At 39.9% G+C, this 24,664-nt stretch overlaps 3 protein-coding genes across 5 annotated transcripts in view; 1 reads left to right on the plus strand and 2 right to left on the minus strand.

Annotated features, from left to right (window-relative positions):
• vgll4b (vestigial-like family member 4b) overlaps positions 1 to 1,827 on the minus strand; it is a 42,765-nt gene extending 40,938 nt beyond the window's left edge. Inside the window, exon 1 of the mRNA XM_080890831.1 lies at positions 1,642 to 1,827. The gene's annotated coding sequence lies outside the window, so the exon portion shown is untranslated. The remainder of the gene's footprint in view (positions 1 to 1,641) is intronic.
• Positions 1,828 to 4,773: 2,946 nt separating this feature from the next.
• tamm41 (TAM41 mitochondrial translocator assembly and maintenance homolog) lies at positions 4,774 to 10,319 on the minus strand. Of its 2 annotated transcripts, XM_080891842.1 has the most exons (8): positions 9,944 to 10,319; positions 9,213 to 9,395; positions 8,801 to 8,893; positions 8,465 to 8,615; positions 7,838 to 7,983; positions 6,308 to 6,473; positions 6,092 to 6,154; positions 4,774 to 5,819 (listed from the first exon to the last, which is right to left on the minus strand). In XM_080891842.1, the coding sequence occupies exons 1-8, from the start codon at positions 10,079 to 10,081 to the stop codon at positions 5,728 to 5,730; spliced, it is 1,032 nt and encodes a 343-aa protein (XP_080747968.1). In that variant the 5' UTR covers positions 10,082 to 10,319; the 3' UTR covers positions 4,774 to 5,727. The 2 variants fall into 2 exon arrangements, with proteins under 2 accessions (XP_080747968.1, XP_080747969.1); XM_080891843.1 differs by lacking the exons at positions 4,774 to 5,819; positions 6,092 to 6,154 and adding an exon at positions 5,831 to 6,039.
• A 41-nt stretch (positions 10,320 to 10,360) lies between these two features.
• The window catches only part of syn2b (synapsin IIb), a 103,724-nt gene continuing 89,420 nt past the window's right edge, over positions 10,361 to 24,664 (plus strand). Inside the window, exons 1-2 of one of the 2 annotated variants that reach the window (XM_080892814.1) lie at positions 10,361 to 10,383; positions 23,173 to 23,660. In XM_080892814.1, coding sequence (XP_080748940.1) covers positions 23,233 to 23,660 — 428 coding nt within the window. In that variant the 5' untranslated portion in view covers positions 10,361 to 10,383; positions 23,173 to 23,232. Of the gene's footprint in view, positions 10,384 to 22,812; positions 23,661 to 24,664 lie in introns of those variants that run through there. The other variant, XM_080892813.1, reaches the window with a different exon arrangement.

The raw sequence follows: 24,664 nt of genomic DNA on the forward strand, positions 1-24,664 counted from the left end.
AAAACACACTCCTTCTCCTGGTGTGGTGATGGCAGCATTGCTATACAGCAGAGAAAATGTATGGAAAGACTTCCAGAGCTCCAAGAGTTCTTTAAATTATTAAATACTAATCTGTTTTTCTGGGTTTTTAAGCTCCGTGAAACTCTATATGTGAAGGTTCACTCTAAATTGTGATGCACATGTAATTACTAAATTTAATTATTAATTTCAAAAACATTATGATACAATGGATTTACTGGTCCAACTCGCATGAGATCAAACCGGACTGTATGTGGCCCATGAACTTAAATCGGCCCTGTAATACCAGATCATAATCATTAAAAAAGCCAGGTGCTTTCACTGAAATTCAAAATTGTATGAATGTTGTTTCATTGTACTGATCAGACTTGAGATCACATGTGTGACTGGTCCTTAAGAGTCTTTGTTGGATCCAGCTGATTGTCAATAAGCCTTTCACTTTTGGGCCAAGTTTGGGATTAAGAGTTTGCTGCACTGACAGCAAGCCCTTAATCCAGATGGATTGTGAAAGTACCTTCAAACACTTGTGTGGTCTGCGAGCCTCACTCATCAACATGAAGAAAGCATGGCCTACAATATATATCATTTTTTGCTGTCTTGTTCAGTAGTCGTTCTATAAAATAATTATGCTTCCTACACTGTCATTTATCATCAGCAGGAGTATGTATAAACCAGCCATCTGTCATTCCTGATGTAATTACACTTCATTATTACCACTTAGAGCTTTTTTATTCACTTTAGAGTTGTCATATTCTTATTCAGACACAGAGTTTTGTTTTCTTAGTTTGTTTTTTTAGGATTATTTTTTTAGTTCTCTCCTACAGTGTTGACTAGCTGAGCTATGAAAGGTATTTGTGGATTTATAAAATGCTCCAGCGCATTTCTCTTCCCTCTTTCTGCATTCCTAGGATACCTTGTTACTCAAGGAAAACAGAGTATCAAGCATCGTTACTACTGAAAAGTAGCCCGTACTACGACTTCAAATCAAACCGCAAACGCAGCAGGGTTACGCGGGGATACCTCGTTACTACACGGTGGTGAGCGTAAAGGAAACTCGACAAGCATTTGATGGGACAGGTCTGCGCTGAAAAAAAAAAAGCCGAATATAATGGTAGCAAGTGCGTCCACTTTTATTCCCACCGGTGAGAGTATTTATATCGGTCTGACTCAGTGCTTCCTTAACAGCGGTCCCTTAAGATGAACCCTATCCAGGAAGGATTAGAGCAAAAGGATCTGCACTGAACTCTGCCTGGCACTGGAGAGGAAATGCATAGCCTCTTGATATTGATAAGCTTTCACTCATTTCCTCCACACTCACTGCAAACAAGTGAAATCTCTAAAGGAAAAGCGTGTGGCCGAAAGCATTATAAAGTTTGGGAACCCGCCAGCACTGCTTCATATCGTGAATGAAATGTGTAAGAAGGCGCCCGATAATATTTCAGCCCTATTTTTAACCGCTCCAATACACAGGCTTCATTTACAAGCTTAATATTACAGGGAAAAAAGGGTCCAATATTTGTCCTTCGCAGCTTAGATAAACACTGCACTCTCACACTACTGGGGGAAAAAAACAAAAACGAAACAATGTCAGTGACACACAACTTCATGTTTGGCAGCACATACCTCCTTCAAGCGCCACTTTGGTATCTTCCAGAATGATAGCGTCCACACAAAAATTAACCGAAATAAAACATATGGTCCCAAAGAGAGTGCCAGAAAAATAAAAAATAAAAAAACTCAAGCCGCGACTGAGCGGTCCCGTACGAGGCCAGACAATAGTAGCAGAGCTGTCGGGACAAACTTGCTTGTAAACGAAGAGGAGGAGGAGGAGGAGGCGGGGAAGGGAGGGAGAGAGTAGGAATGCCTGGAATGATGGAATTCAGTTCCTAGCAGGTGGTGAAAGTGAAGCGCGCTGATTGGCGAAGGACGGGAGCAGTGATATCAGCATATATTATGATAATGACGCATTGCATCACATCCTCTGGAGGTTTGTAGCCCCTGCTGTCACTGTGTGCAGCATTATTAGGTCTTACTCTGAGACTCGGAGATTGTGAAACGGTTATTAGGTGACTCAAGGGCACGTTTACACCCGCGCACAGTGCGAGTGTTAACCAGTGAGAATGGGGTGTGGCAAGTATTTAGACGTACTGACATGAGACGGGATATTTTAACTGTCAAAACTGTGTTTCTGACACCTTTTTTTATATTACAGGTGTTCTGACAAAACGTCCTACTTTGGCAAAACGTCCTACCGTAAGTAGTTTATGCACATTTCTGCTGTCACAGAGTCATTCCAGCACAAATGTAAGTAGGTATGAGGGTTTGCCACTTAACTTTGCCCATCAGAGTATGCTTGTAGCTCATAATTATAAAGTCAAGACGGTTTGCCACTTCATTTTAGCCGTTAAAGAATGCTTGTAGGTCACATTCACAAAGGTAGCATGGTTTGGCACATAATTTTACCCGTCAGAGTATGTGTCTAGCTGTTATTAACAAAGGTAAGATGGTTTGCCACTGAATTCTAGCTGTAAAATTATGCTTCTAGCTCATATTCACAGAGGTAGGATGGTTCGCCACTTAATTTTAGCTGTTAAAGTATGCTTGTACGTCACATTCACAAAGGTAGGACGGTTTGGCACTTAATCGTACCCATCAGAGTATGTTAGTAGCTTATATTCACATAGGTAGGATGGTTCGCCACTGAATGTCGTGTTGTGCGCATGCGTAGAAACAACGGGTAGGATGGTTTGTCAGGTAGGATGGATTCCCAGAACACCTGGTCGAGAGGGAACAAATTCTATGTACTGTTCAATTAATTCATAGGGCACATTATAAAAAAATACCAAAGAGTACATGAGTACACTGGATGGCTTTGGAAAATATGAAGGAAGGGAAGTATTTTTAAATGTTCCATGTACTTTAGTAGCTTTTTTCTGCTGATAAAGACCCTCTCCATGGTCATACTACACCAAAGTATATAAGTAATAGATAAACAATGAATTGATGAAAAGGTTCCTGTTTTTTCACTGTGCACTTTAGAAATTTCAGGGGTTCTTTGTTGGGGGTTTTTTGTTTTTGTTTTTTTACAATGGGTGCACATAAAAGGGGCATATTCTATGAAATAACACAGCGCTTTGTTCTATAATTACAGGGCAATCTGGGCAGTAAGCTACAGCAACCCTTCCTGTTTTTTCTTTGTCTTATAGTACGATATCACAGGGATAAAATGTGTAGTTAACCTTCTTTACCCTGTCAGAAAGGGGAATTTCACTGGTTTGACCTACTTAAGCTCAAAGTTGGTTTGTGTTTGACATCTCTGCTTTATTAAGAAGTTTACAAGTTGGCTTTCGGACGTGCTATGATGTACGCTTTGGAGACGGTGGCATTAACAAATGACAGGAGGCAGTGTTGGAAATGTTAGGGTTTACACTGGGAGTGACCAGGAGGAGCACGATTAGATCTAAAAGGGCCGTTTGAGTACAGAACTCATTGTTATGTTCCTGAAACCAGTTTGAGATGATTTGGTCTTGGCGAGCTTGGGTGGTTGGTAATAAGAGGCCTAAAGCGTGTCTAAAAAATATCCTCAGCACCATGACACAACCACCACTGGCCTGAACCCTTGATATAGGGCAGGATGGATCCATGCTTTCATGCTGTTTACACCAAAACTTTGCCCCTACAATCTGAGTTAATGAAATGAACAAAACTATGGAATATCTCCATAAAACCCTGCACTCAATGCAAAAAGAAAAGAAACAAAACAAACAAAAGAGGAAGTATGGTTAGTTTTGTTTTTTTAGACACCATTTTTGTAAGAATCTTCAAGCCAAAAATATTTACTCTCATAGGGTTCTGAAAATGTAACAATATAACACTGCACAGGAAAATTGTGTTTAACTGCAGTACTTGTATAAATCTAGAAACTTACTTTCCTACACTAACAGCAGTGTTGGTCGATTTGTGGAACTGCAAAAACAAACAAAAATGTGTTTAAGCGCAGGTCATTAATAATGCAGTAAAAGTTCAAATAGTGTCTCGATGATTCATATGTAGCGATTACTGAAGTATGAGTCATGATAAGTGCAACTAAAACACAACAGTATGACTAACTGATGTTGCTCTTTTATGATTGTACTATACTGTGATGGAACAAAGGACCTTTATGCTTTTTAGTTTAAAGAAGTTCTCTTTGTAATTTGGATTTTAAGAAGAATTAAAGCAAATATGTTAGGAAAAGCTTTTGTGATTAATTTTATATCCATGATTATGACTGAAGCTCAAAGATATTGTATTTAAACATAAACTATATGGACAGTTATTTTGGGGAAATACCTATATCCTGGAATATGTACTCATTTTGAGCTAGTTCGGTGTCTGTCTTGCTTATCTATCATACAAAAATGCAAATTCAATTGAAACAAAGAATAACATTTTTCTTAATCCTTAAATCATCCTAGGGGAAGAGGTAGGGTATACCCTGGACTAGTCCATCGTGGGGCTAACACAAACAGATAGGGACTCACTCTCTCACATATCGACACAAACCGAGAATTTAGAATCACCATTAACTGAAAAATCTTGTCTGGACTGTGGTCGCAACTGGAGGTACACTCAGCCAGTTAATCCAATTTAAAAGACCAGCAATTTTTTAAAAAGGAGTGTTTAAATAAAACGAGGTCATAGGATGCAAGAAGCCAGAAATAACATTCCTAAACATGGCTAAATAAAATCATGCCACAGGAGAAAAAGTCTCAATTGATGTTATATTAGAAATTTTATTAAAACAATTTCTTGCAGCTGAATTACACTACAGGCCTGTTTGTAAGGAACCAATCAGTGCATCTTCCCATTAAAAGGTTCAGGTTTCCAATACAAGCTAAACCAAATAATAAAGTCAGTGAATAAAGACACACAGACTAAAGAGTTGAACATTAGAGATCTTTGGTGAAATGTGTAGGGAAATAAGTGTGCCATCCTCGTGAGGACTAGCTTGTGTTTTAGACTAGTGGAGTGAGGACGTTTTGGCCGATACTCACTTCTTATCCATTCAAAGGCCTGGTTGAGGCTCAAGACTTAGTTTTACAGTTGAAGTGTTAGGCACTCAGATGGGATGGTTATGGACACGGTAGAGGGCTCAGGAAAGCATTATGTCACAAATATCCACACAAATATGGGTGTTTGACACACAGATCCATCCACCTGACCTGTTGATAGCACCGTTCACAAAGAAAACTCAACACAACACTGACATTGATTCAGAAGACACACATGCAACCAAACTTATTCCTTCACAAAACTTGAGGTACAGGTTTCAAGTTCTTAACACTGATTTTGGGCCAATTTTACTGCATGGCCTTTAAAAGTAGTCCATTCAGACCTTTCAGTATGTCATCAGTCACTGTAGTCCATCATCCAGAAAGGCTAATCTGTACTACCAGCAAATGTCAACCATTACTCAGTCCAACTTAGAAAATGCCACCCTTTATTCATGAATTATATAAATTTAATGAGGGCTCAAGCACAGATGGTTCTTAATTTTTACACACGGCCTTACACCTGGTCATAGGTCGCATACGTAGACACTACAAAGTGATACAACCATAGGTTAGGGTGTGATTGTTCTAGATGGGGTTTAAAAAAGGACGGGCAGCATTAGATTGTCAGACTGACAGTAACAAAGACGAACAAGTTCCTGGTAAACCGACAAGGTCAAGACATCTGAGAGACCGACGGCTTCCTCCTCCCGCCCTTCCACATCTTCATCAGTTTTTTGGAGCTGTAGGATACAGTTTTCCACAATCCTGGAGGAGGGAAAGGATCACACGGACCACCCATTAACATGCATAACATAGTTCTCTTATATCACCCCAATAATTTTTTTATAATCTAGATTGTGTGTAGAATAATCAAACAATATATGATGGATACTGAGCTTTGGAGGTCTTGTTAGGCAGGTTGTCTTTAGAATGCACCAGTTTGACCAGTTCCCCCTCTCTATCTTCAGGTAAACCATTCATCTAGCTGTGGCGTACACACAGACACAATACACAGTACATAATATAAGATTTCTTACCAGCTGTAACAATGCCTTTGATACTCTGTGTTATACTGGAGGATTTCACAATGGATGAGATACCTGGGAAGCAATAAAAACAAGCTCAAACATGTAATTAAAACACACTTAATATCTGTTTCCATGACCCATTTCTTCCTCCCTCACTGCCTCTGCTTATGCCAACGTTCCTCTAAAGAGAACCGATCCCATTTCTTCGTCATCTTTCTTCTCTACCTTGTTGCACAACTGTTCCACAGTCAGGATCCTGAGCCACCTGGAGCAGGATCTCTTCCACATCCCGGTTCTTCCCTGGAGGATCAACCAGCTTTGTGATCCTTTGTTGGAGAGTCCGAGGTAACGCCATCAGCTGAGTAAATTGGCCTTCTGGGCTTTTGTCAACCTTCAGGAAAACATACAAAAATAAATGAACAGAGATACATATAGTTGGCCAATGATCATTAAACTGACTTCACGGCCCACTGCTTGTTAGTGGTGCTAGTTTCAGTCTTTGTGGAAAATATATCGTTTATAAAGATGTGAAAACCTGACTGAAGAAGTCACCTGGGTGAAACAAAATGTTTCTCCCACTGAGCAGTCCAGATGAACACAATCAGCTTTCAGTGATAGCTGGCAGAATAGCTCTACAGGTGCTTTACATTGTAACTATTAGGAATGAAAGTGCATTTTTACTTTTTTGTCATCTTTTAAAGTATGCTTCTGTAGAAGTTTATTCAGAAATCAGAGTCATTGGGGATCTCTGCAGAACTGTAAATCAGGTAAATGTTTTAAAAGTTAAAAAGAAAAAAACAAACAAACAGCCAATGCATCTATGATCTGCCGTTATCAGACATAACCTAAGAGGCATTTTGTGTTCACAAAATTGGTCCTATTGCTCCAGACTATTTATTTACAGCTGCGAAGCTCAACATGACATATATAGGTCAATATAATTCACTAACCTCAACTATTTTAATACAAAATATGGCTTTTAAAAAGTATTAAGCTTTGATGAATAGGTAATGGTTTTAGGATCTGATCTGCACATCAACACGTGCACACGTAGGCAGCTGCTAATGCTAATGGTTGCATAATATTACTGTAACTTCACTGAAAACGTGCCAACAAAAGCAGCAAAGGTGGCACCTCGCATGTTGCTATGTGTCATGCTTTTTTTTGTTTTGTTTATAAGTGGGCTCGTGTTTACATTGCAAAAATCCCCATCTTGTAACAGATGACTGCAAAAGATATCACACACACAAAGACATACACATTTCTTGCCTCTTCTTCTCGTAATCGCTCAGAGTCATTTCTCAGGTATTCAGTGTTTCGTTGGAAAAACAGGGAGTGGTTGCAGCATTTAAAAAGTACACAGATTTGACTGCAAAGAAATTTGCCATTTATTGAGTAGACACACAGTTACCACACTATACCATTAATTACTGTAGACTTTTAGTGTGAAAATCTATTTGTGCATTTCACAAAACAGGCACGACAGCTGGATAATTTCACTGTTTATAAAAGGTCCAAAGGCACTTTAAAGAATTTATCCATCTTGTTATATTTCTGGAAATATATCGGTAGCTGTTGTTTCATGGTATTACATTTCAACGCTTAATAAGGATAATTTCTGAGGTACAGCACTTCAGTTTATTCAGCTGACACTCTGTAAAAGTACCCAATGTCCAAACTGAGCTGCGTTGCTCAAATATCAGAGATGCTGAAAGAAAGTGTGTATTCTTCTGGTGCCTGTTTACAGTATCATACCTCAAGTTTTCCTTGGTGAGGTTTGTAGACCACTTGAGGGCAATCTCTTAAGATGTTGCTATACAAAATCCTGAAGTGTTGAATGTTGTCTTTGACGATATTGGCCACCTTGGACTTATCCTCTCCAATCACCATCCTAAAATCCCCTTCAGAGGAGCAAACAAAAAAAATAAAAAAAATAACACTTCAGTTTGCCTAAGTCAGGAGCACACTCATAATCATCTCCCATAACAACCTGTAGTGTTACACAGCACTGTCATTGTACGCACACTCTTTGCTTTAAGACACTGAAAGCCTCATGATGAGGATAACATGTGTTGAATTCAAGCCATTTCATTGCATATTATCAGGAAAATTAAAAAGTTTAATTAAAATGACGTTGAATAATTCTGAAGTCTTCTGAACAAGCAGTATGTTTTTCTAAACTACAAAAGCTGGAGCACTACACCTTGGATATTAATCCCTGTGTTGACTCTGAATAACACAAGTAAGCAGTAAATGTGTGCACATGGGAGAAAAAGATCAGAAAGAGACATGGTCTTATTCTGATCTAAATCTGCAACTTGAAAGTAACTATGAAAGTATGCAATCTTCTTAAGCTCTCTGCGGTTTTATAAATCTGCTTACCAGCATAAGAAAGACCAGCTATCTGCAGGAAAAGGTCTTCCTCAGTGAAGCTCTCTGGGAGCATCAGGAAGGAAGCAGTCACAGCGCTCTTCAGGTTGGCGACCAGGGCAGCGCGGAGCTTTCGGCTCTCACTCTGGACCAGCAGTCTCACCTAAACACAAGTGCAGACCAATGCACTACGTTATCAGAAGAACTAAACGTGAATGCAACAAAAACATTGTTCTAAACCCTTGCATCCCATTTCAGATTACACATTACAATAATTATTCTAATAAATGTAAAATAATCAGCATAGTTTGTCTGAGGGTTCAATAACAGTCCAATCTGGATACCAACCGGTTTGTGCAGGCGCCCAGCTACATACATGGTCTTCCAGTGTATCAGGTCGTCAATCAGAGAGTCTGTACTTATTACCCCATATTTTATTATCTGAGAACAGGGGAGGAAATATGCAGTTAATAAATTAAACCCACAAAAACCTCTTAAAGTAAATGTACATCTGAACATGCTTGCATCACCATGAACAAATGAATGATTTTTGATTCAGACATGCATTTTGTATAGAGGTGATCCTATAAACTAACCTACAAAGCAACACAAAACACCATCACTCCTGTGACAAATTCACAGGTTATGTGAGGAGTTTTGTGTCTGTAGTTAGAGCAGGGCACATTGATGGTGCACACATAGAGAAAACTAGAAAAAGACCTACAGATGTGTTTAGGTTTATGAGAATGTAGTCATTTACCCTTCCATCCACAGGCACCAGCGTGTTGTAGTACACCGAAGCTCCGTGATCATTTTGTATGGAGCTGATCACCGTGGGACCCAGCAGCTTGAGGATGGAGTAGTGTTTGCGATTCTGCAGCAGATTCATGGTGTGCCACGTCACCGGGTCGTCCACCGCAAACACAAAGTCCAGCATGTTTTTCTGCGTGTATCAGAGGACAACAGAGGATCGAAGGCATTTCACTACATCACAACTTCAAACTGTTAAGGAACAACTTCATAGGTATCGCAGTGTATTGTGTGATTTCGTGGTAACATATACATATTGTAAATGCATGTCAGAAATATAAGAACAATCCATAGTTACACGTGTGCAAAAAGTTGTGATGTAATACACAATATGGTGTTTACATCACTGAAAACAATTTGATTCCTTCATTTTTTTTTTTAAAGACTGGTTTGAAGTATTGCAGTCTAATGCCTCAGGAATTATCTGTGTTTACATAATGATAGGACTGTTATGTACAAACAGCCTCATTCATGGACAAATATTGAGTCCATGTCCCAACATACACATTTTCAATGATGTGTGTAATATTATAGGCAATACAGCAGGGTAGATGGCTCCCTGCCACAAATACAATGTTGTACAGTTAACTTGCGGATTAAAAATGTGTAAAATATTTTGTATACAATACTTACAGTGCAGATTTAACGCCACGAGTACTCAGAAACAGCTATGTGTCTTACCTCCATTTGACCTTGGCTGGTCCCATGCTGTTTAAAAACGCCCGATCCGTAGGCAAACGCTAAGCTGATGTCCTGAGGAAACTGTGACAGTATCCGTCTGTAAAGCACGCTGGTGTTGTGCAGAGCTGGAAGAGTCATTTTGAACTAGCAGAGACACCTGTCCTGCAATAACACGAGCTGGTTAACGGCGGGAAAACCTATTAAATAAGTCGTAAAATACAAACTCGACTCCGTGAAGTATGAGAGACATTTCAGACGGAAGGCCTCAGTGGCACTAAGCACGATCACGGCCAGTGGACAGGATTAAAATGACCCAATTTATCGTTAAACGTCCATGGTGTCAGTTTAGCTCAGCTGTGCACTTCATAGTCGACGAAAATATGCGTCACAGACGCCGCTCCGCACCGGGGGCTGACGGGAGATGTGGTTGGTAATGGGAGGTAAGCAACGGGAGCCGTTAAATTCCCTTTAATCACCCTTAATACACGTGCGTTGTATTTTTTACAGAAATACTTGTATATTTCAACGTATTACTACAGTTTACTACTTGGAAAACAATTTGAAGACGTTTGAACCGCTTTATATTTAGCCAGTAGATGGCAGTTTTACATTAGGTTTAGCAGGAGGGAATGAGGTCATGCTAATTTCCAATGTGGAGTCGCTTTAAAAAAAACTGAACCAGGGCGAGTTTTTATACGTAGTTTCTTTTTCAAAAGTTATAACTGAAGTTTTAGAATGAATTTGGCTCAGTATGTTACTTCTCTAAAATAATTAAAAGATTGTTTAGGAGTAGTTCTTTTGTTGTTTCTGTTATGAATAACTGAATCATGGACATGGCTAGAACTGGTGCACAAATGTCTATGGATACATATCACATAAGTTAACATGAGTTAAAAAAATATGTCTTCCTTAAACTTACAGAGTTAGAATAATATCTGTGTATGATTCTCAATTAAACTTCCTTCGCTTTCTTAGTAAGAACGCATTTGTAGTCCAAAACTTTACCCAGTTAATATAAGATAACTGTGCCAAACTCTTTTGTAGTGGTAGGAATGTCATTTATTATCATCATCATTATCATATTATTATTATTATTATTGATAGAATTACAGTCTGCCAAAAAGTGATTACCGATGTTTCTGTGTGTTTTTATGTCTAATATCGTTGCTTACATTAGTAAATACACTGTATTAAGATAACATCACAGGTAGCAGACATCAATTCATATTGAAAGTGATGATGTTGATCTTTTATACTACCTTTATACTGTCTAGGAGTTAGAAAATCAGCCTTTTGGCTTGTGAAGTTTTTTAGTTGCCTAAATCCACAAACAGCAGAGCCTCAACGAACAAGTTATTTTGTGCCTTATTTCTAAGTAATTCTTTTCCTCATACTGCACCGTTACACAAAATCCTAGGCGGAGGCTATGCAAATACTGATGTAAACGGCAGAACCTATGCAAAGCAGTATGCAACCAAATCAAACATGTTTGTGCCCAGTTCTTCCAAAAAAGCAGGATAAGCAGGGATTGTAGCACCAATGAGCATTTTTCATTGTTTTTAAACACTCGCTTTCACTTCAGCTAGCTCTTGTACATTAGTTTTTCTCTTCTTTATGGCTAGCAAGGACCAACAACCATGGTGTAAACCAAAGTGCCTTAAGTCTGCATTCTATCGTAAGGCCAGCAGATGGCGCTAACTGTGGTTGCAAAAAGCCCCTCTGTAGAAATCAATTGGAAAAAAGCTCTGTCTCGACCTCTGCAAAAATCTTCCTGCTGAGTTCATGGGCTCAGACACTCACTTTGGGGTCATATTGAACTAAAAAAATAAGTTTATTTTGTAATCAGTGGTCATATGTTTTAAATTGGGAGGATGATCTGTGGTATGAAACCACATGCTCATGAGCACAGGTCAGACCCATTTTCCTCATTTTTTTGCAACTAAGATGGCGACAGCGGAAAGTTCCCGATCTCTACAAAGTTCCAGATGTCTCAGGATTTCAAAACTGGTCTTCAGAAACCCCTGTGTGATGTCACATCAGCTACGTCCACTTTTCAAACTGCTTGTAAAAACCGCACAGTAGCCCACAGACCGAATTTCTGTGACAGTAAAAAAGCTACAACAGGTAAACGATTGCCAGCAAAGCTGTCCCTACGGTTGGTAGTCCTGAACCTGGCTGCTCTACCACTGAATTGAGGCTGTAACTGGTGCTGGTGTAAGGCTTCGTTCTCATTAACTTTGCCATCCCTGCCTGAAATTCTGCAGTCAGGTCCTGTGGTGTGCGCTCTGCCCTAGGCTGGTACACCATTAGGCCTGAATATGGGTATTCTGTGCTTAAAAAAATAAAGCAAGAGAAGTGATAGAGCTCCCTTTTTCAGTTTCTCAGTCCTCGAGAGGTATCGACAACATAGCCTGAAAGTTTCTGAATACAGATCTTTCAAAATTCAACATTTTAAAACCTCAATTTAGAAAGTCAATGTTTCTTTAAATATAAGAACTGTATACAAAAAAGAAAATACCGACTTTCTATGCTGTTTTTGTTGAATTTTGTAGAGATCTGGAACTTACCTTCACTATTTTTATTCTGCAGATTGAAATTTCCAGTGATTGTTTTGAATTTTAACATAATGAGCAAAATCCAATATGATGCACACACATTGCAACACATACACACACACAGCGGCATGTGCAAATGCATCCACGCACACACTGAGTTATTCAGGTGTATGAATTGCTGCATAAAACCTGCTGCATAATTTGCAGTATGAAATAATTTTTTTTAATGAAGTCAGCATAAGGTCACACTGTTTTTTATTTTTTTAAAAGCTTGCAACTTGCAGCCAGCCACAGAGCCACCCTTCCTGATCAGTTTAGCCAGTCTGTTGGTGTCACTTGGATCAATGGGACTGTGGTGCAATGAAAACAGACAACATGAAGGTTCTAATGTCAAGCTTTTGCTACACCTGTTTTAGAGCAGTCATTCAGTTATTATAGAGTTGATATAAGTCATAGTAAAATAATCACCTCTATACCTATTAGAATAATAGTAATAAAACAAATTCATAAAAACGACCATAAAATTACAACATCTTGAACTAGATTAAATGAGCATTATATCATTGACAGTAACAGAACAGTTAATAGACTGCATGAGCTGGAGCCTAAATCCATTTACCTTTGAACATCCTTGTTTTCTTTTCTGTGTAATGGATTTTTTATTTAATTTGAAGTCAATTTGATTTGTTAGGGTTTTTTTGTTTGTTTTTTAAATACATCTGTGAAGTGCTAACTTGAACCCTCATGAAAGCTCTTCATTGGTTGGAATTGGTTGATCTTTGTGTGGCATTTAAATTTCATATTGAATGTCACATCTTGTTAAAAAAACCAAAAAAACAAGAAGATAATGTAATTATACTGACAAGATGATGAGGTTTGTTCCAATCAGCTCCTAGACTCTCAGATTGTGCACCACAGTGTTGTGACTCCAGAGAACAAATTCAATAAAAGCAATTAAAAGCAAATATTGAATTAAATCTACATCAAGAAAGGCTTCACTTACCAGCCTGAAAATTCTCATAATGCTAAAGGGCTGCGAGTTTTTCAGTGTGAGAATCACGTCAAATACAGCGGTGGTGGTAAAAGACAGAAGACTGCTGTGGCTACCATCAGTCTTACCCACTGGATTAGCTGCTAGTCGTATGGGCCCGATGCTCACATCTATCTGACTGAATTAATATTGAATGTAGCTACATGACACATCAATGTGTCTGCAGCTCATTATGGGAGTGTCACGAGTTGGACAAATATTATCTTTTTTGGTGATTGCTGTGAGTCATCTTTTCAGCCAAATGAATATTGATGAGATTAGTGAATCCTGACTAACAAGCTCTCTCAGTGTATTAAAGCACCTTGTTAAATCAGCAGTGAAGCACTAGAAGGAGTAAAAAAGGGTTTATTTTATTTTACTGCATTATTATTTTTTAAATATTAATGCTATACATGCAGTATATGCTTTCTATTGACCTGTAGTGATTCTACTTAATGCTTTTGCATGACCTTGTAATTATATTATTGCATTTAAATAAGATTCATAAAATATATTCTTTTTTCTATTTCCACAGCTAAACAATCCTTATTAACGGCAGTTAATCTGAATTATTCTGGACACAGATGTCAACTTCTAAAACTGTGTTAGTATTACTTTGTGAGGAAAAGCAGCAGGATTAGTCCATTCAGCAAATGACCATCCGCATTGAATGATACCAGTCCACTGAATGGACAGACTTCGAAGTGGTTGCCTGAATTCCAATGGCACTCTTTTTTAAGAGAAGGCCCTAAAATATCTGGTACAAATTGGAAAATGAAGCAGGCAGACATTTTTTATTATGTTTCTCATAAAGATAATACGATGTCTAATGTAAGAATCCACGCACACACACACTATCCAAGAAAATACCAACAGTTAACATTCAGATTTCCAAAACAGTTTGAAAGAACCAGTAATCATCTATTATTTCTAAATTTATATGCGTGTGCTTTTGTTCCTAGATTCCACTTCTCGGGAAGCTGCAGTGATTTTTTTACGAGTCCTCTTTAGAAAGGGCTCGCTGCACTCCAAGCATCTATAATCTGCTTGGTTTATGCCGACAACACACTGGATAGTTATCGATGCCCAACATTCAAATGACACCTTAAAAGCTTGTCATCCCAGCGCTCTATTGTTTGCTTGAATGAGACTGAGATAAGACTGCGGTAACTTATCTTCGCACGGCCATCATTACGTCGCCTCACCACCCTCACTTTAACACTCCTGATGTGTACGTTCTGAACTGTTTCTTTATTCCATATCTGAAATCAAAATATTGGCATTTACTAGCAATTAACAGAATCACCTAAATATGAAAATGTTTTAAGTCAAGACAGGAGCACATGAAGGAGAGTTGGAAAAAGGTCAGTACAGGGAGATTACAGAGGCAGACAGATCGAGATATGCTTTTGTGTTTCATTTTTCAGCTATTTAAATTTCAGAACAAAATATATTATTAACTGTTCAAATTACCTGTAAACATTGCCTTATCCACTGGGAGGTGAAAATTGTATTCCTCTTGGTCTGAATCTGGAGTACTATAGTATTCCTGTAAGTAGTAGTCCTGTACAACAGCAGTATAACCAGCATTGCTTGGTAACTTTAGGCTGTAGGGATTATGACTGTCAGTGTTGGGAGCAAATCTGGATATTGGTTAGCCTTATTAAAGAGTACAAGTGCATATAGGGAAATCATGCATATTTTTAGCTGCTCTATTTAATTTAACCAAGTAAAGTTAACCTGTTAAATCTAACAAACAGAGCTAGTTACTTTATTACAAACCACATTTGCTTAACCAAGTCTGCTTGGCCAAGTATAAATTACCCCACTGACCGACCAGCATGGTCATGGATGTCCCTTACATATTCTGGCTTGTAAGCAGTTTTCATAGGTTTTAGTGTAAGCTTGCTTGTTGCTTTATTTTAAACAGCACTGGCCTGTAATATGGAAAAGTTGTAACACAAGATTATTGTAAAGATACAAAGACCACAGTATTAAAACATATAATAATAGCTCCTCACCGTGTAACAGCTGTACAGCACGTGCTGCCTCACAGGAGGAAGGTCCTGGGTTCAAATCTGGTAGTTGAGGTTCTTTGGGGAGTGTGCATGTTTCCCCTGCAGTTATGTGGGTTCCCTTCAGGTATTTCAGCTTCATTGCGCAGTCCAAAAACACCCTTGTTTTGGTTAATTGGTCTTTAATTGGCTGTAGGTGGGAATGGTTATCTTTCTCTATGTGTGTGCCTTTTGACAAACAGCCAAAGTGTCCAGGGTTAACCGAGCACTGACCCCACTCTGACCCCGAATCTGGATAAGTGCAAAAAATGGATGGATGCGTGGACTTTGTAATTAAAATGTACACACACCTAAATGAGAGTACTTTACATCCTGTGTCATCTATAGAGGCCCCAAAATGCTGTGCATGTTTTAGTATTTACTCTGCATTAAATTAAAGAAAAAGGAAAAAGATTCTTCCAACCTTTTATTCATTTTTAGTAATAAACAGTTGATGCTGAAAGGTTTGTGTAGTCAGTCACGTTCTTTCAGCCCAGTCTCAGTCTCTCATGGGCATTAACTCTGACATCGGTCAAGACAAATTTGTATGTAATATTTTTTAGTAGGCAGTATAATTCGTGTGTACAGTAGAGGCAAACGAAAACCTTTATAAATCCCAGTTTTTTAATTATTCCTTTTAATTCCTGCAAATCCTTGACATGAAACTTGGTTGTGACTGTAAAACATTGATTTTGTGTACCTGGGTACAAATCGGTGTGTATGACGGGGTGAGATGAAAAATCGAGTTCAGGGACATGAAACACTCAGTTACAGATAATCACTATTTGGTTCTTAGGGGAAACTGTGAATGGAGGTTTCCAGCTTTTGGCCTAATAAAGTAAAATCGTATCTTTTAAAACAACAGTAAACTAGTTTCAGATGCCACACTGCAGAGAGAGTCCTTTCATGTGTTTTCACAGTATTTCTGGAGATTGCCTGAAAATAAGTGCAGTGACTGGAATTAAAGCAAGAAATATCTGTCTTTTTGATTGTAAAATACCTAATTAAGAACTAATTAAACCAAATCAATATTTGTGGTGGTTGCACATTGATTTCCCTACTAAGTGGTCTTGGTGGTGTCCTATAAATTACTGTGAAAGTTCCCAGTGAAACTTCTGCAGCAGATTAAGTGGCAGCCTTTATTCAGACGCCACAGCTTTGAAAGATTAGCCTAGGCAAAGACTCAGACGACAGTTCATCTTGCTGTTAACTGTTGCAAACTTTTTGGTTTTTCAAATTTCTGTCAGTCTGAATCATAGAAGTACAGATCATGCAGATTGGCTGTGAGGCAGTTAATACACTAGCTAAACTACGTGTCTGCACAAACACAAACATGTCCAACAAATGACTAACCAGGAGGATCTTTTTCAGCGCTCGCAGGACTGTTGCCATGGAGATTACAATTGCTTCCCATGCCTGGTGGAACATCAAAAGAAAATGCAACGTTAACCAGGCACACACAAACACACATATAACTGCCCGAGACCTGCAGAAGAAGAGCGATACAGAGGCTTCTGATTTTATCTTAGCCCATAAAGGGGTTGCACTGTCACCAAGCATGGATTGGGCCAATATCTCACTCAGAACCAAGTGAAAGTGCACCTTGAACCCACATTTGAGGTAAAAACATACCAGTTTGCAAAACAGTTCAATTATTTAAAAAAAAAAAGTGATTATGTGGATCATGTATAGAATCCACTTCCTACTGCTGGCAGATAATAATCATAGCTTTCCTGGGTTGTGCCCCCTTTGTTTTAATTAACTTGCCAATGCATCTGAAATTACACCCTGCAAGGAAAACCTCCATTTAGAAGGTTTTTCATTCCCTCAGTATTTGCACTCTCATTTATTTTAAAAAGTATGAATTTGAGAAAAAGTGATTATAGTGTCTTTACATACAGTTTATGGATGCAGCTTGACAGTCAAGCTTGCTAACATTAGCTGGTAACTTAAATGTGGTCACTTTAAAGTTTGCCGCTACACTGCTAGCTGGCTAGCCTATGTGTAGTCATGTCAGTAATGGTTGTTTTTCATATTTACAGAGGTCTATGCACAAAGTCCTGTGAGAAGTGTTTCCCAAATGTTAGAGGTTCATTTATAATCCACACTTGTGATATGAATGATTCAATAAAGGACTAGATGTTACAGTCCCCGATAATGCATTGCTTCCAATGGAGAAAATCTTGAGGGATGGCTACTATGAAGAAAGGCAGCCCAGAAGCTTTACCAGTGGGACACATCATCAGTTGTGTGCCTTAACTTCACAGGGGTGTTTCGGCTTTTTATCACAAATTATACCAATTTTATTTCTCAGTTTCTTTTTAACTTCCTTGGTTAGGTTCAGGGATTAGAAATCTGATCTAGAGTATAATATTTAAAGTATTCAACATTTTTAAAGACACATCATCAGTAGTGGACCTTGGATTCATTGGGTGTTTTGGCCATTATCACTAGACACCCTCATCCAAGCAAAGCCCTGCCAGGGTTGATCAGGCCCCGGAGTGTCTCACTGGTATATATTAAATTGTTATTTCTCTTCAACTTTCTTCTGTTTAGTTTTCTAGAATTTATTTTCTTCTATCAATTCACTCCAAAACCTACGTAAGGAAGTGGCTTAGACTTCCGAAATGCCTCAGCAGTGTTGGACTCTACAGCGACGGGATACTGTCATTGCCTATCCCTAGCCTGGTAGAGGAGTTTAAATGTGCAAAAGTGAGGCTGGAGATGTCACGCACAGACTCTCGGGACCCCATGGTGAGAGGCGCTGCTCCCACCCCAGCAACAGAGAGGAAATGGACCCCAGCTACAGCTGTGCTACAGGACAAATCTGCTCTTCGCCATCGTGACGTGGTGAAAAGATCCTAGGCGTTCTTTGCAATATGGTTTGTATTTTAACCATCACTCCTCTGCTAAATCTTTCTTTGCCTCTCCTGCTGTTGCACTGCTGGCATAAAAGCTTTACTGCAGCCCAACCTCTTCTCCACCATTTACTAAAGTCTGAGTCTTAGTTTCCCAAGGGCAAAGTTGTAAGGTCACTCGCTATACCCCGCTGTGTTGCACATGGAGTATTAATAGGGGAAGTGCAACCATAGCTAAGCACGCAAAAATAAATATTGTGTATTTGCACAACTGTGTAATTGTAGATAAATAAATTTGCCACTCGAAATTTCAAATACAGGGGGTTATATATCACTGTGTATAGCTCTGCATTATTTATTGTTATTGTTATTGCTTACTGAGCCAACATCTCTTCTACTTGTTGCCATGACAAGTTTGAATTCTTCATTTTATAACGTATAAAACATACAGTACAACTGCTTGACATTAGAATTAATCTCTGTAGCACTGCTGCATGCCCTGAAGAGTAATTTTTGATCCTTTGTGTCTGTGTGTGTGCGTGTGCCTCTGTGTGTGTAGCTCACAAGCCTGGTTAAATGGTGTTTTGGGGGATTTGCAGTAGATATCTGAGTTGTGTGTGGGTGTTTTAATCTCGAAGCTCCATCCATCCACACAGTGCTGTTAAAGTTCATTCAGAGAGATTTTTTTTTATAATAGCTTGGATAAATCCACAGTATTCCCTGAAGGAGAATCAAGGCTAGAATACCCCTTTAATATTTGCTTTTTTCCCAGTTTTTCAACCATTTCAAGTGCATTGAAACACACTCACTTCTAATGCACGAGATGCAGAGATGAGGTGACCTTTGTGACAGTCTGCTATTGTAGGACCTTGTGTAGAAGCAGAAATAGTCTGTAACTTTATAAATGCATAGCCAGATAATAACCATAGCTTCCTGGGTTGTGCCCCCTGTGTTTTAATTAAGTTGCCAGTGCATCTGCATTTACTCCCTGCAAGAAAAACTTCAGTTTAGAAGGTTTTATTCCTCAGTATTAGCATCTCATTTATTTTAAAAGGCATGAATCAACAGAAAAGAACACTGGTTGAGTTAAAATTGAGTTGGGCAATTAATTATAATATCAACGTTTGCAATTATATGGAAGGCTTTTTAAAGTTGTACAGTGATTTATACCATGTCATGATCACTGCACAAAGAACTGAAATATTCCAAATTGTTCATGCATTATCTAAATTTAACCACAAGAGGTTTTATCACCCACACACACACACACTCAGAAATCTGCAGCAAATCTGCAAAGCAGTTTATAGTCATGCTTGTGCAAACCAGACACACTGACATGGATAATATACAAATTTACAAAAACCCTTAATATCATTCACTCCGCTAGAAATACCACCCTGTATTGTTTGTTGTTGTCCAATGGAGATGGAGAAGGATCACTTTTTTTCTCCTGATGTTTTACAGCCATGTTTTTCAAGAAACAGTGACGTACACAGAAGGGCTCAATGTGCTCCTCTGGATCTGTGTTTTGTGTAGACGGCAGTGTGTACGTGTGAGGATGTGTGCGCACATGTGCCAGTGCTTGTAATGTATATAGCCTTGTGTCTGTTTTGACAGATGAGAAATGCTGCAGGCGTAGTGGGTTTGCTAAGTCTGCTCATCCTTACTGTTTTTCAGGAGCGCCGAACAAATCATACTGTCTCCTTCCAGCTGTAGCAATACTATACTCAACAATACTTACTCAAGTCAGCTCTGGGGTGATTGAGAAATTCTTTGGTAAATAGAGCACATCTTATTTTTTTAAAAAAAGATGCCCTAATGGCTGAGAGGTTAGGCTGCATATCACGTGGGCATCACTGTTTCGCCTCTCAGCTGTCAGGACCTTTGGCTTTGCTGCATGTCATTCTCATGTTCTCTTCCCCTCATTTCCTGTTTATCTCTCCTGCCCTGCTGAAATAAAGCCCTAAAAGTGTTTGTTGAAGATGATGATTGCAACAAATCTATTCTACAAATACCAGAATATTCTTTTTAAGTGCTAAAGAAAAGTAATAATTCAAGAAACCTTTAGCTCCACGAATTACCGCAGAGCTTTTCTTTGACTTTGTTACCTGCATAGTTTTTCCCCATATTTATTATATAACGGCTCTCTGGAAACGTGTTATGTGATGTGTGTAAGTGTCATGAAACATGTAGGCCAGCACGAGCTTAGGATGTCGCTACAGTTCACACTGCAGCTCTGTGACTCACTCTGGCTCTCTTCTGGTTCGCTAAACAAAGCCTCCCTCACTAGACCTGACTCATCGTGACTTGCTACAAATGTGAATCCTGCATGTTATGCAAAGAAGCCGAACAGAGATCCATTAAGTCTTTTATACCCCCAACATACTACACTGGGTTACTTGTCAAATCTGCCCTTGATCATTTCTTTCTTTTTTTCTTCTTTTCTTTATGTAACTGAAAGCAGGGTCACCTTTTTCTGTGACCCTCCTTTTCAGCACTTTTTCAGGAACGGTGAACATCACATAAATTTCAGTGTACCCTTGAGGTATTTCTCTCCAACTGAACATAAGGGGATAGTAAAAGACGGGTGCTGGTGGCTGACGGAAATTGGTTGTATAACGTGCACTAATCTAAACAGCAGTCACTACTCGCCTGAAAAAAATATGTATCCATTTGAGGAGCTTAGACAGCCGTTGAAAAACAGCCTCTCAGTTTGAAAATACATTTCCATCACTTGAGAGTCTATCATTGAAAACAAAAGCTTCCAGAAATCTCAATTGCTGACATATAATGAGAGGTTGGACATGATAAATGGTAGTGGGCTAAATTGGTAAGACTGCTTTCCATCCTTTAAGAAATATTTTCCCACTGAAGATGAGATGAAAGCGGTGTACTGTAGGTCTGCATTTTTCTTCTCGCTAATGTGGCTCAGACATGTGTGGGATTTTCTTCCCGCATGAATAATCGTCTTTCTCCCTCTTTGTCCTGTCGTCTTTGGACTGTTTTTTTCCTTCTTTTTTCTTTTTTTGGGAGCAAAGCTTAGAGTAGCAAATATTGCACTCCGCTCCTGCTGCCGATGGCTTTCAGCAATCGTGCTCTTCTCATGGCCTGGAATAGTGAATATACAATGAAGCTAGACATAGGCTGGAGATAGTCGTTTAGTAACGAGAAGCGTATGACTCAGTTGTTTGTGTGTACGAGTTTGTGAATGTGGTATCTATTTGTTTACACCCTTTATCGATGCTGTAAACAAAAATTGAGATGTGCTGCTGATTTGCTGTATAAACAGATGTAGTCAGCACAGAAATGTACCATGTATTGCCCTTTCAAGTGGCTGCATAACATGCTGATGCTGAATTGCCCTCAAGTTAAGTAAAATTGGGAAAATCTTACTGATATCATCGCACATCCTGTTACAAAGATCAAAGTAAGGTGAACCTAAATGTCATACCTATATCGCTACCAAGAGCAGATATGTTTAGCCAATACCACCATTAAAGAATAATATAAAAATCTGTTAATAAAGTCTAAAAGATATAGATGCATTTCTGCCCTTCTCTGGTTTGCCTTTCTTTTCCTGTCCTCTTGTTCTCTACATCTCAGGTCAGTTTTATTGTGCACAAATCATAAACTCACCTTAAGGGGCTTTACAGTATGTACGTGACATCCTCCTTTCACTTTTGATCCATAAAAAAAGATCTGGCTAAAAAAACAAAAATCATATTTACCATTGTAACTGGAACGGGGACACATATAAAACAGAGAGAGACAAGGACAACATGGAAGCACAAGGCAGAAAGACAATGAGCTACTTCTCCACTGTATTTCAAATCATCCCTGCCATTTGTTATGCCGCATGCTTTTAGTGGTAGTGCACTGGCAAGGATACCATCCTAGAGGAGGTTATGTTTTTTCTATTAGAATTTATCTGCTGTAGCAATGCATCAGCGAGCTGACGTTAGATGGTGGGGGGAAAAGATTCAGGGAAGACATGCTGCACAAGCGGCTGAAAGATGGATGGATGGTGGGGGAAGAAGGTGGGGCTTGCGGAGAAGGATGGATGGCGTTTCCATCTGTGAACTCCACCTTATGCACGCTTGCAGGAAACCCCTTCCGCTGATTGCACACGGCACACAGCGTTACAAGGCTGCAGCACGACACATGAACGTAATCTGTGATGTAGGAGGATGATGACAGGAGAGAGGAGGAGGGCGGGGGAGGGGGGGGCAGCCAGCGAGCACAGCGAGTGAGAGAGTGAGTGAGGGAGAGGAAAAGGGCACGTAGAGCATGAGCGAGTGAAAGGGTGAGATAAGCGGAGAAAGCAGCATCTCTTGAGTACATTCAGCTCGCAGCAGCACAGCAGGCAGGAAGGCAGAGTGGAGGGGGGAGAGCACCAGCACCTCACCAAAGGGGGCGACACCACACCTCTATCTCCTTCTCTCTCTCTCTCTCTCAGACACACACTTTCACACGTCACACACGCACATTTGTGGGGAGGCGTGAGGCTCAGCAGGAAGAACACCACATACACGCGCGCTGTTTCGCTGGCTTAGCTGCACTTTGGAGAGCTGTCTCTTGAAGACTGGACCAGAGCTGTATCCATCGCTTCATCCATCCTTTCCTTCCGCAGAGGCAGCTCTCGGACACGCATCCCTCGATCATTTGGACTGACTTGCTTTCTGTCACTCATCCGACCGCTGATCAAGCCTGCCTCTGCTTTCACCCCGTTCAGACCTAAAATCAGAGGAGAAACTAACTGACCGACTGAGGGACCCACCTTTCGACCGCAGTCATGAACTTCCTCAGACGCCGTCTCTCTGACAGCAGCTTCATGTCCAACCTTCCCAATGGCTACATGACAGACCTCCAGAGGCCTGACCCACCTGCTCCTCCTCCCCCCACTGCCTCCTCCCCTTCCCAGCAGGGTGCAGCGCCGGCTCCTGCCCCGTCCCCAACCAAAGCTCCAGGACCGACCCAGGTGCCGGCCAGCTCTCCTGCAGCTCAGGAGCGGCGCCCTAGCCAGCAGGCTCAGCAGCCTCAACAGGCCCAGTCCTCCACCAGTGGTTCCTCTGGCTTCTTCAGCTCCTTCAGCTCCATCACCAATGTGGTCAAACAGACAGCCGCATCTGCTGCTGGCTTTGTGGAGCAGTCGGCTCCCTCTCCATCCCTCTCCAAGAAGTTCAAGATTCTGTTGGTCATTGATGAGCCACAGCATGAGTGGTAAGTGTTCACTGGGCTGATTGGCAGAGGGTTTTCCAAATGCTTGATGGGGAAGCTGAAGCTATCAGCAGTAGAGCTGAGTGCTTTTGCTGAAACGAAACTTGAAATTTTAGTGACCTGTTAGAGACAGGCACACTGTGTCTGAGCTTTTGGAAGGCTCTTCAGTTTGGTGAAATAAAAATATTTGCTTCATCATCAGCCAGAAAGAACATGATTTACTGTAAAAAAGAAAGAAAGAAATAAAACAAAATAGCCAAGTTAAGTGTGGGTGTATTGGCTTTATACTGACTGGCACTGATCAATATAAATAAATGCTTTACAAATTCCAGTAAAGTTGCTACACACACTCAAATGAATCCTTCTACCTTTTTTCCCTGTAGTTTGTATCTAGCTTTAAAATGAACTTTGCTTCCTTGCTGAAGCTGCTCCCAAAATAGAAACAGGCCTGTTAATCCAAACAGACACGTCAGATTTTCTCTTGGGTTTGGATTCAAACGTCTCACCAGCCAGCAGTGTTACCTGTCTCAGTTCCTGTGAGGCTGTCTTAGTGTGTGTGTGTTACAGAGGTCTGAGTATGACTTGCCATCCCTTGACAGTACAGGTTGGTTAACAGGAGATAATCCTTATGCAATGAAGTCATACATCTTACACTGTCATAAAACAGCGTGTAGCCCTGAATAAAACACAGTCTTCTGCAAGTGAAATGGAAGCCGTAGGCTACGTATTGTTGCTAGTCTACTTGCTGCTTTCTGTCTCTGCGCACCTTTAAGCTATAAATGTTTTCTTAAGTGGATGTTGATGTTGGATTTTACAGCTGTTCAGCACTGTCGTTATCTAAGTGTAGTTTAATCTTGTCAACCTTTCATTGAAAAATGGCAGCCTCCTGAGACACTTGTGACCTTTTCTATTTATTGGATGTCCTGCAGTGTTGCCATTTAGCAATTACTGCTTAGTAGCACAGATAAAAGTGAATATGATGCTAGATTGATATGGTTGAAAGCTCC

This window comes from Rhamphochromis sp. 'chilingali' (genome assembly GCF_963969265.1).
Source record: "Rhamphochromis sp. 'chilingali' genome assembly, chromosome: 9".
Taxonomy (NCBI): Eukaryota; Metazoa; Chordata; class Actinopteri; order Cichliformes; family Cichlidae; genus Rhamphochromis; species Rhamphochromis sp. 'chilingali'.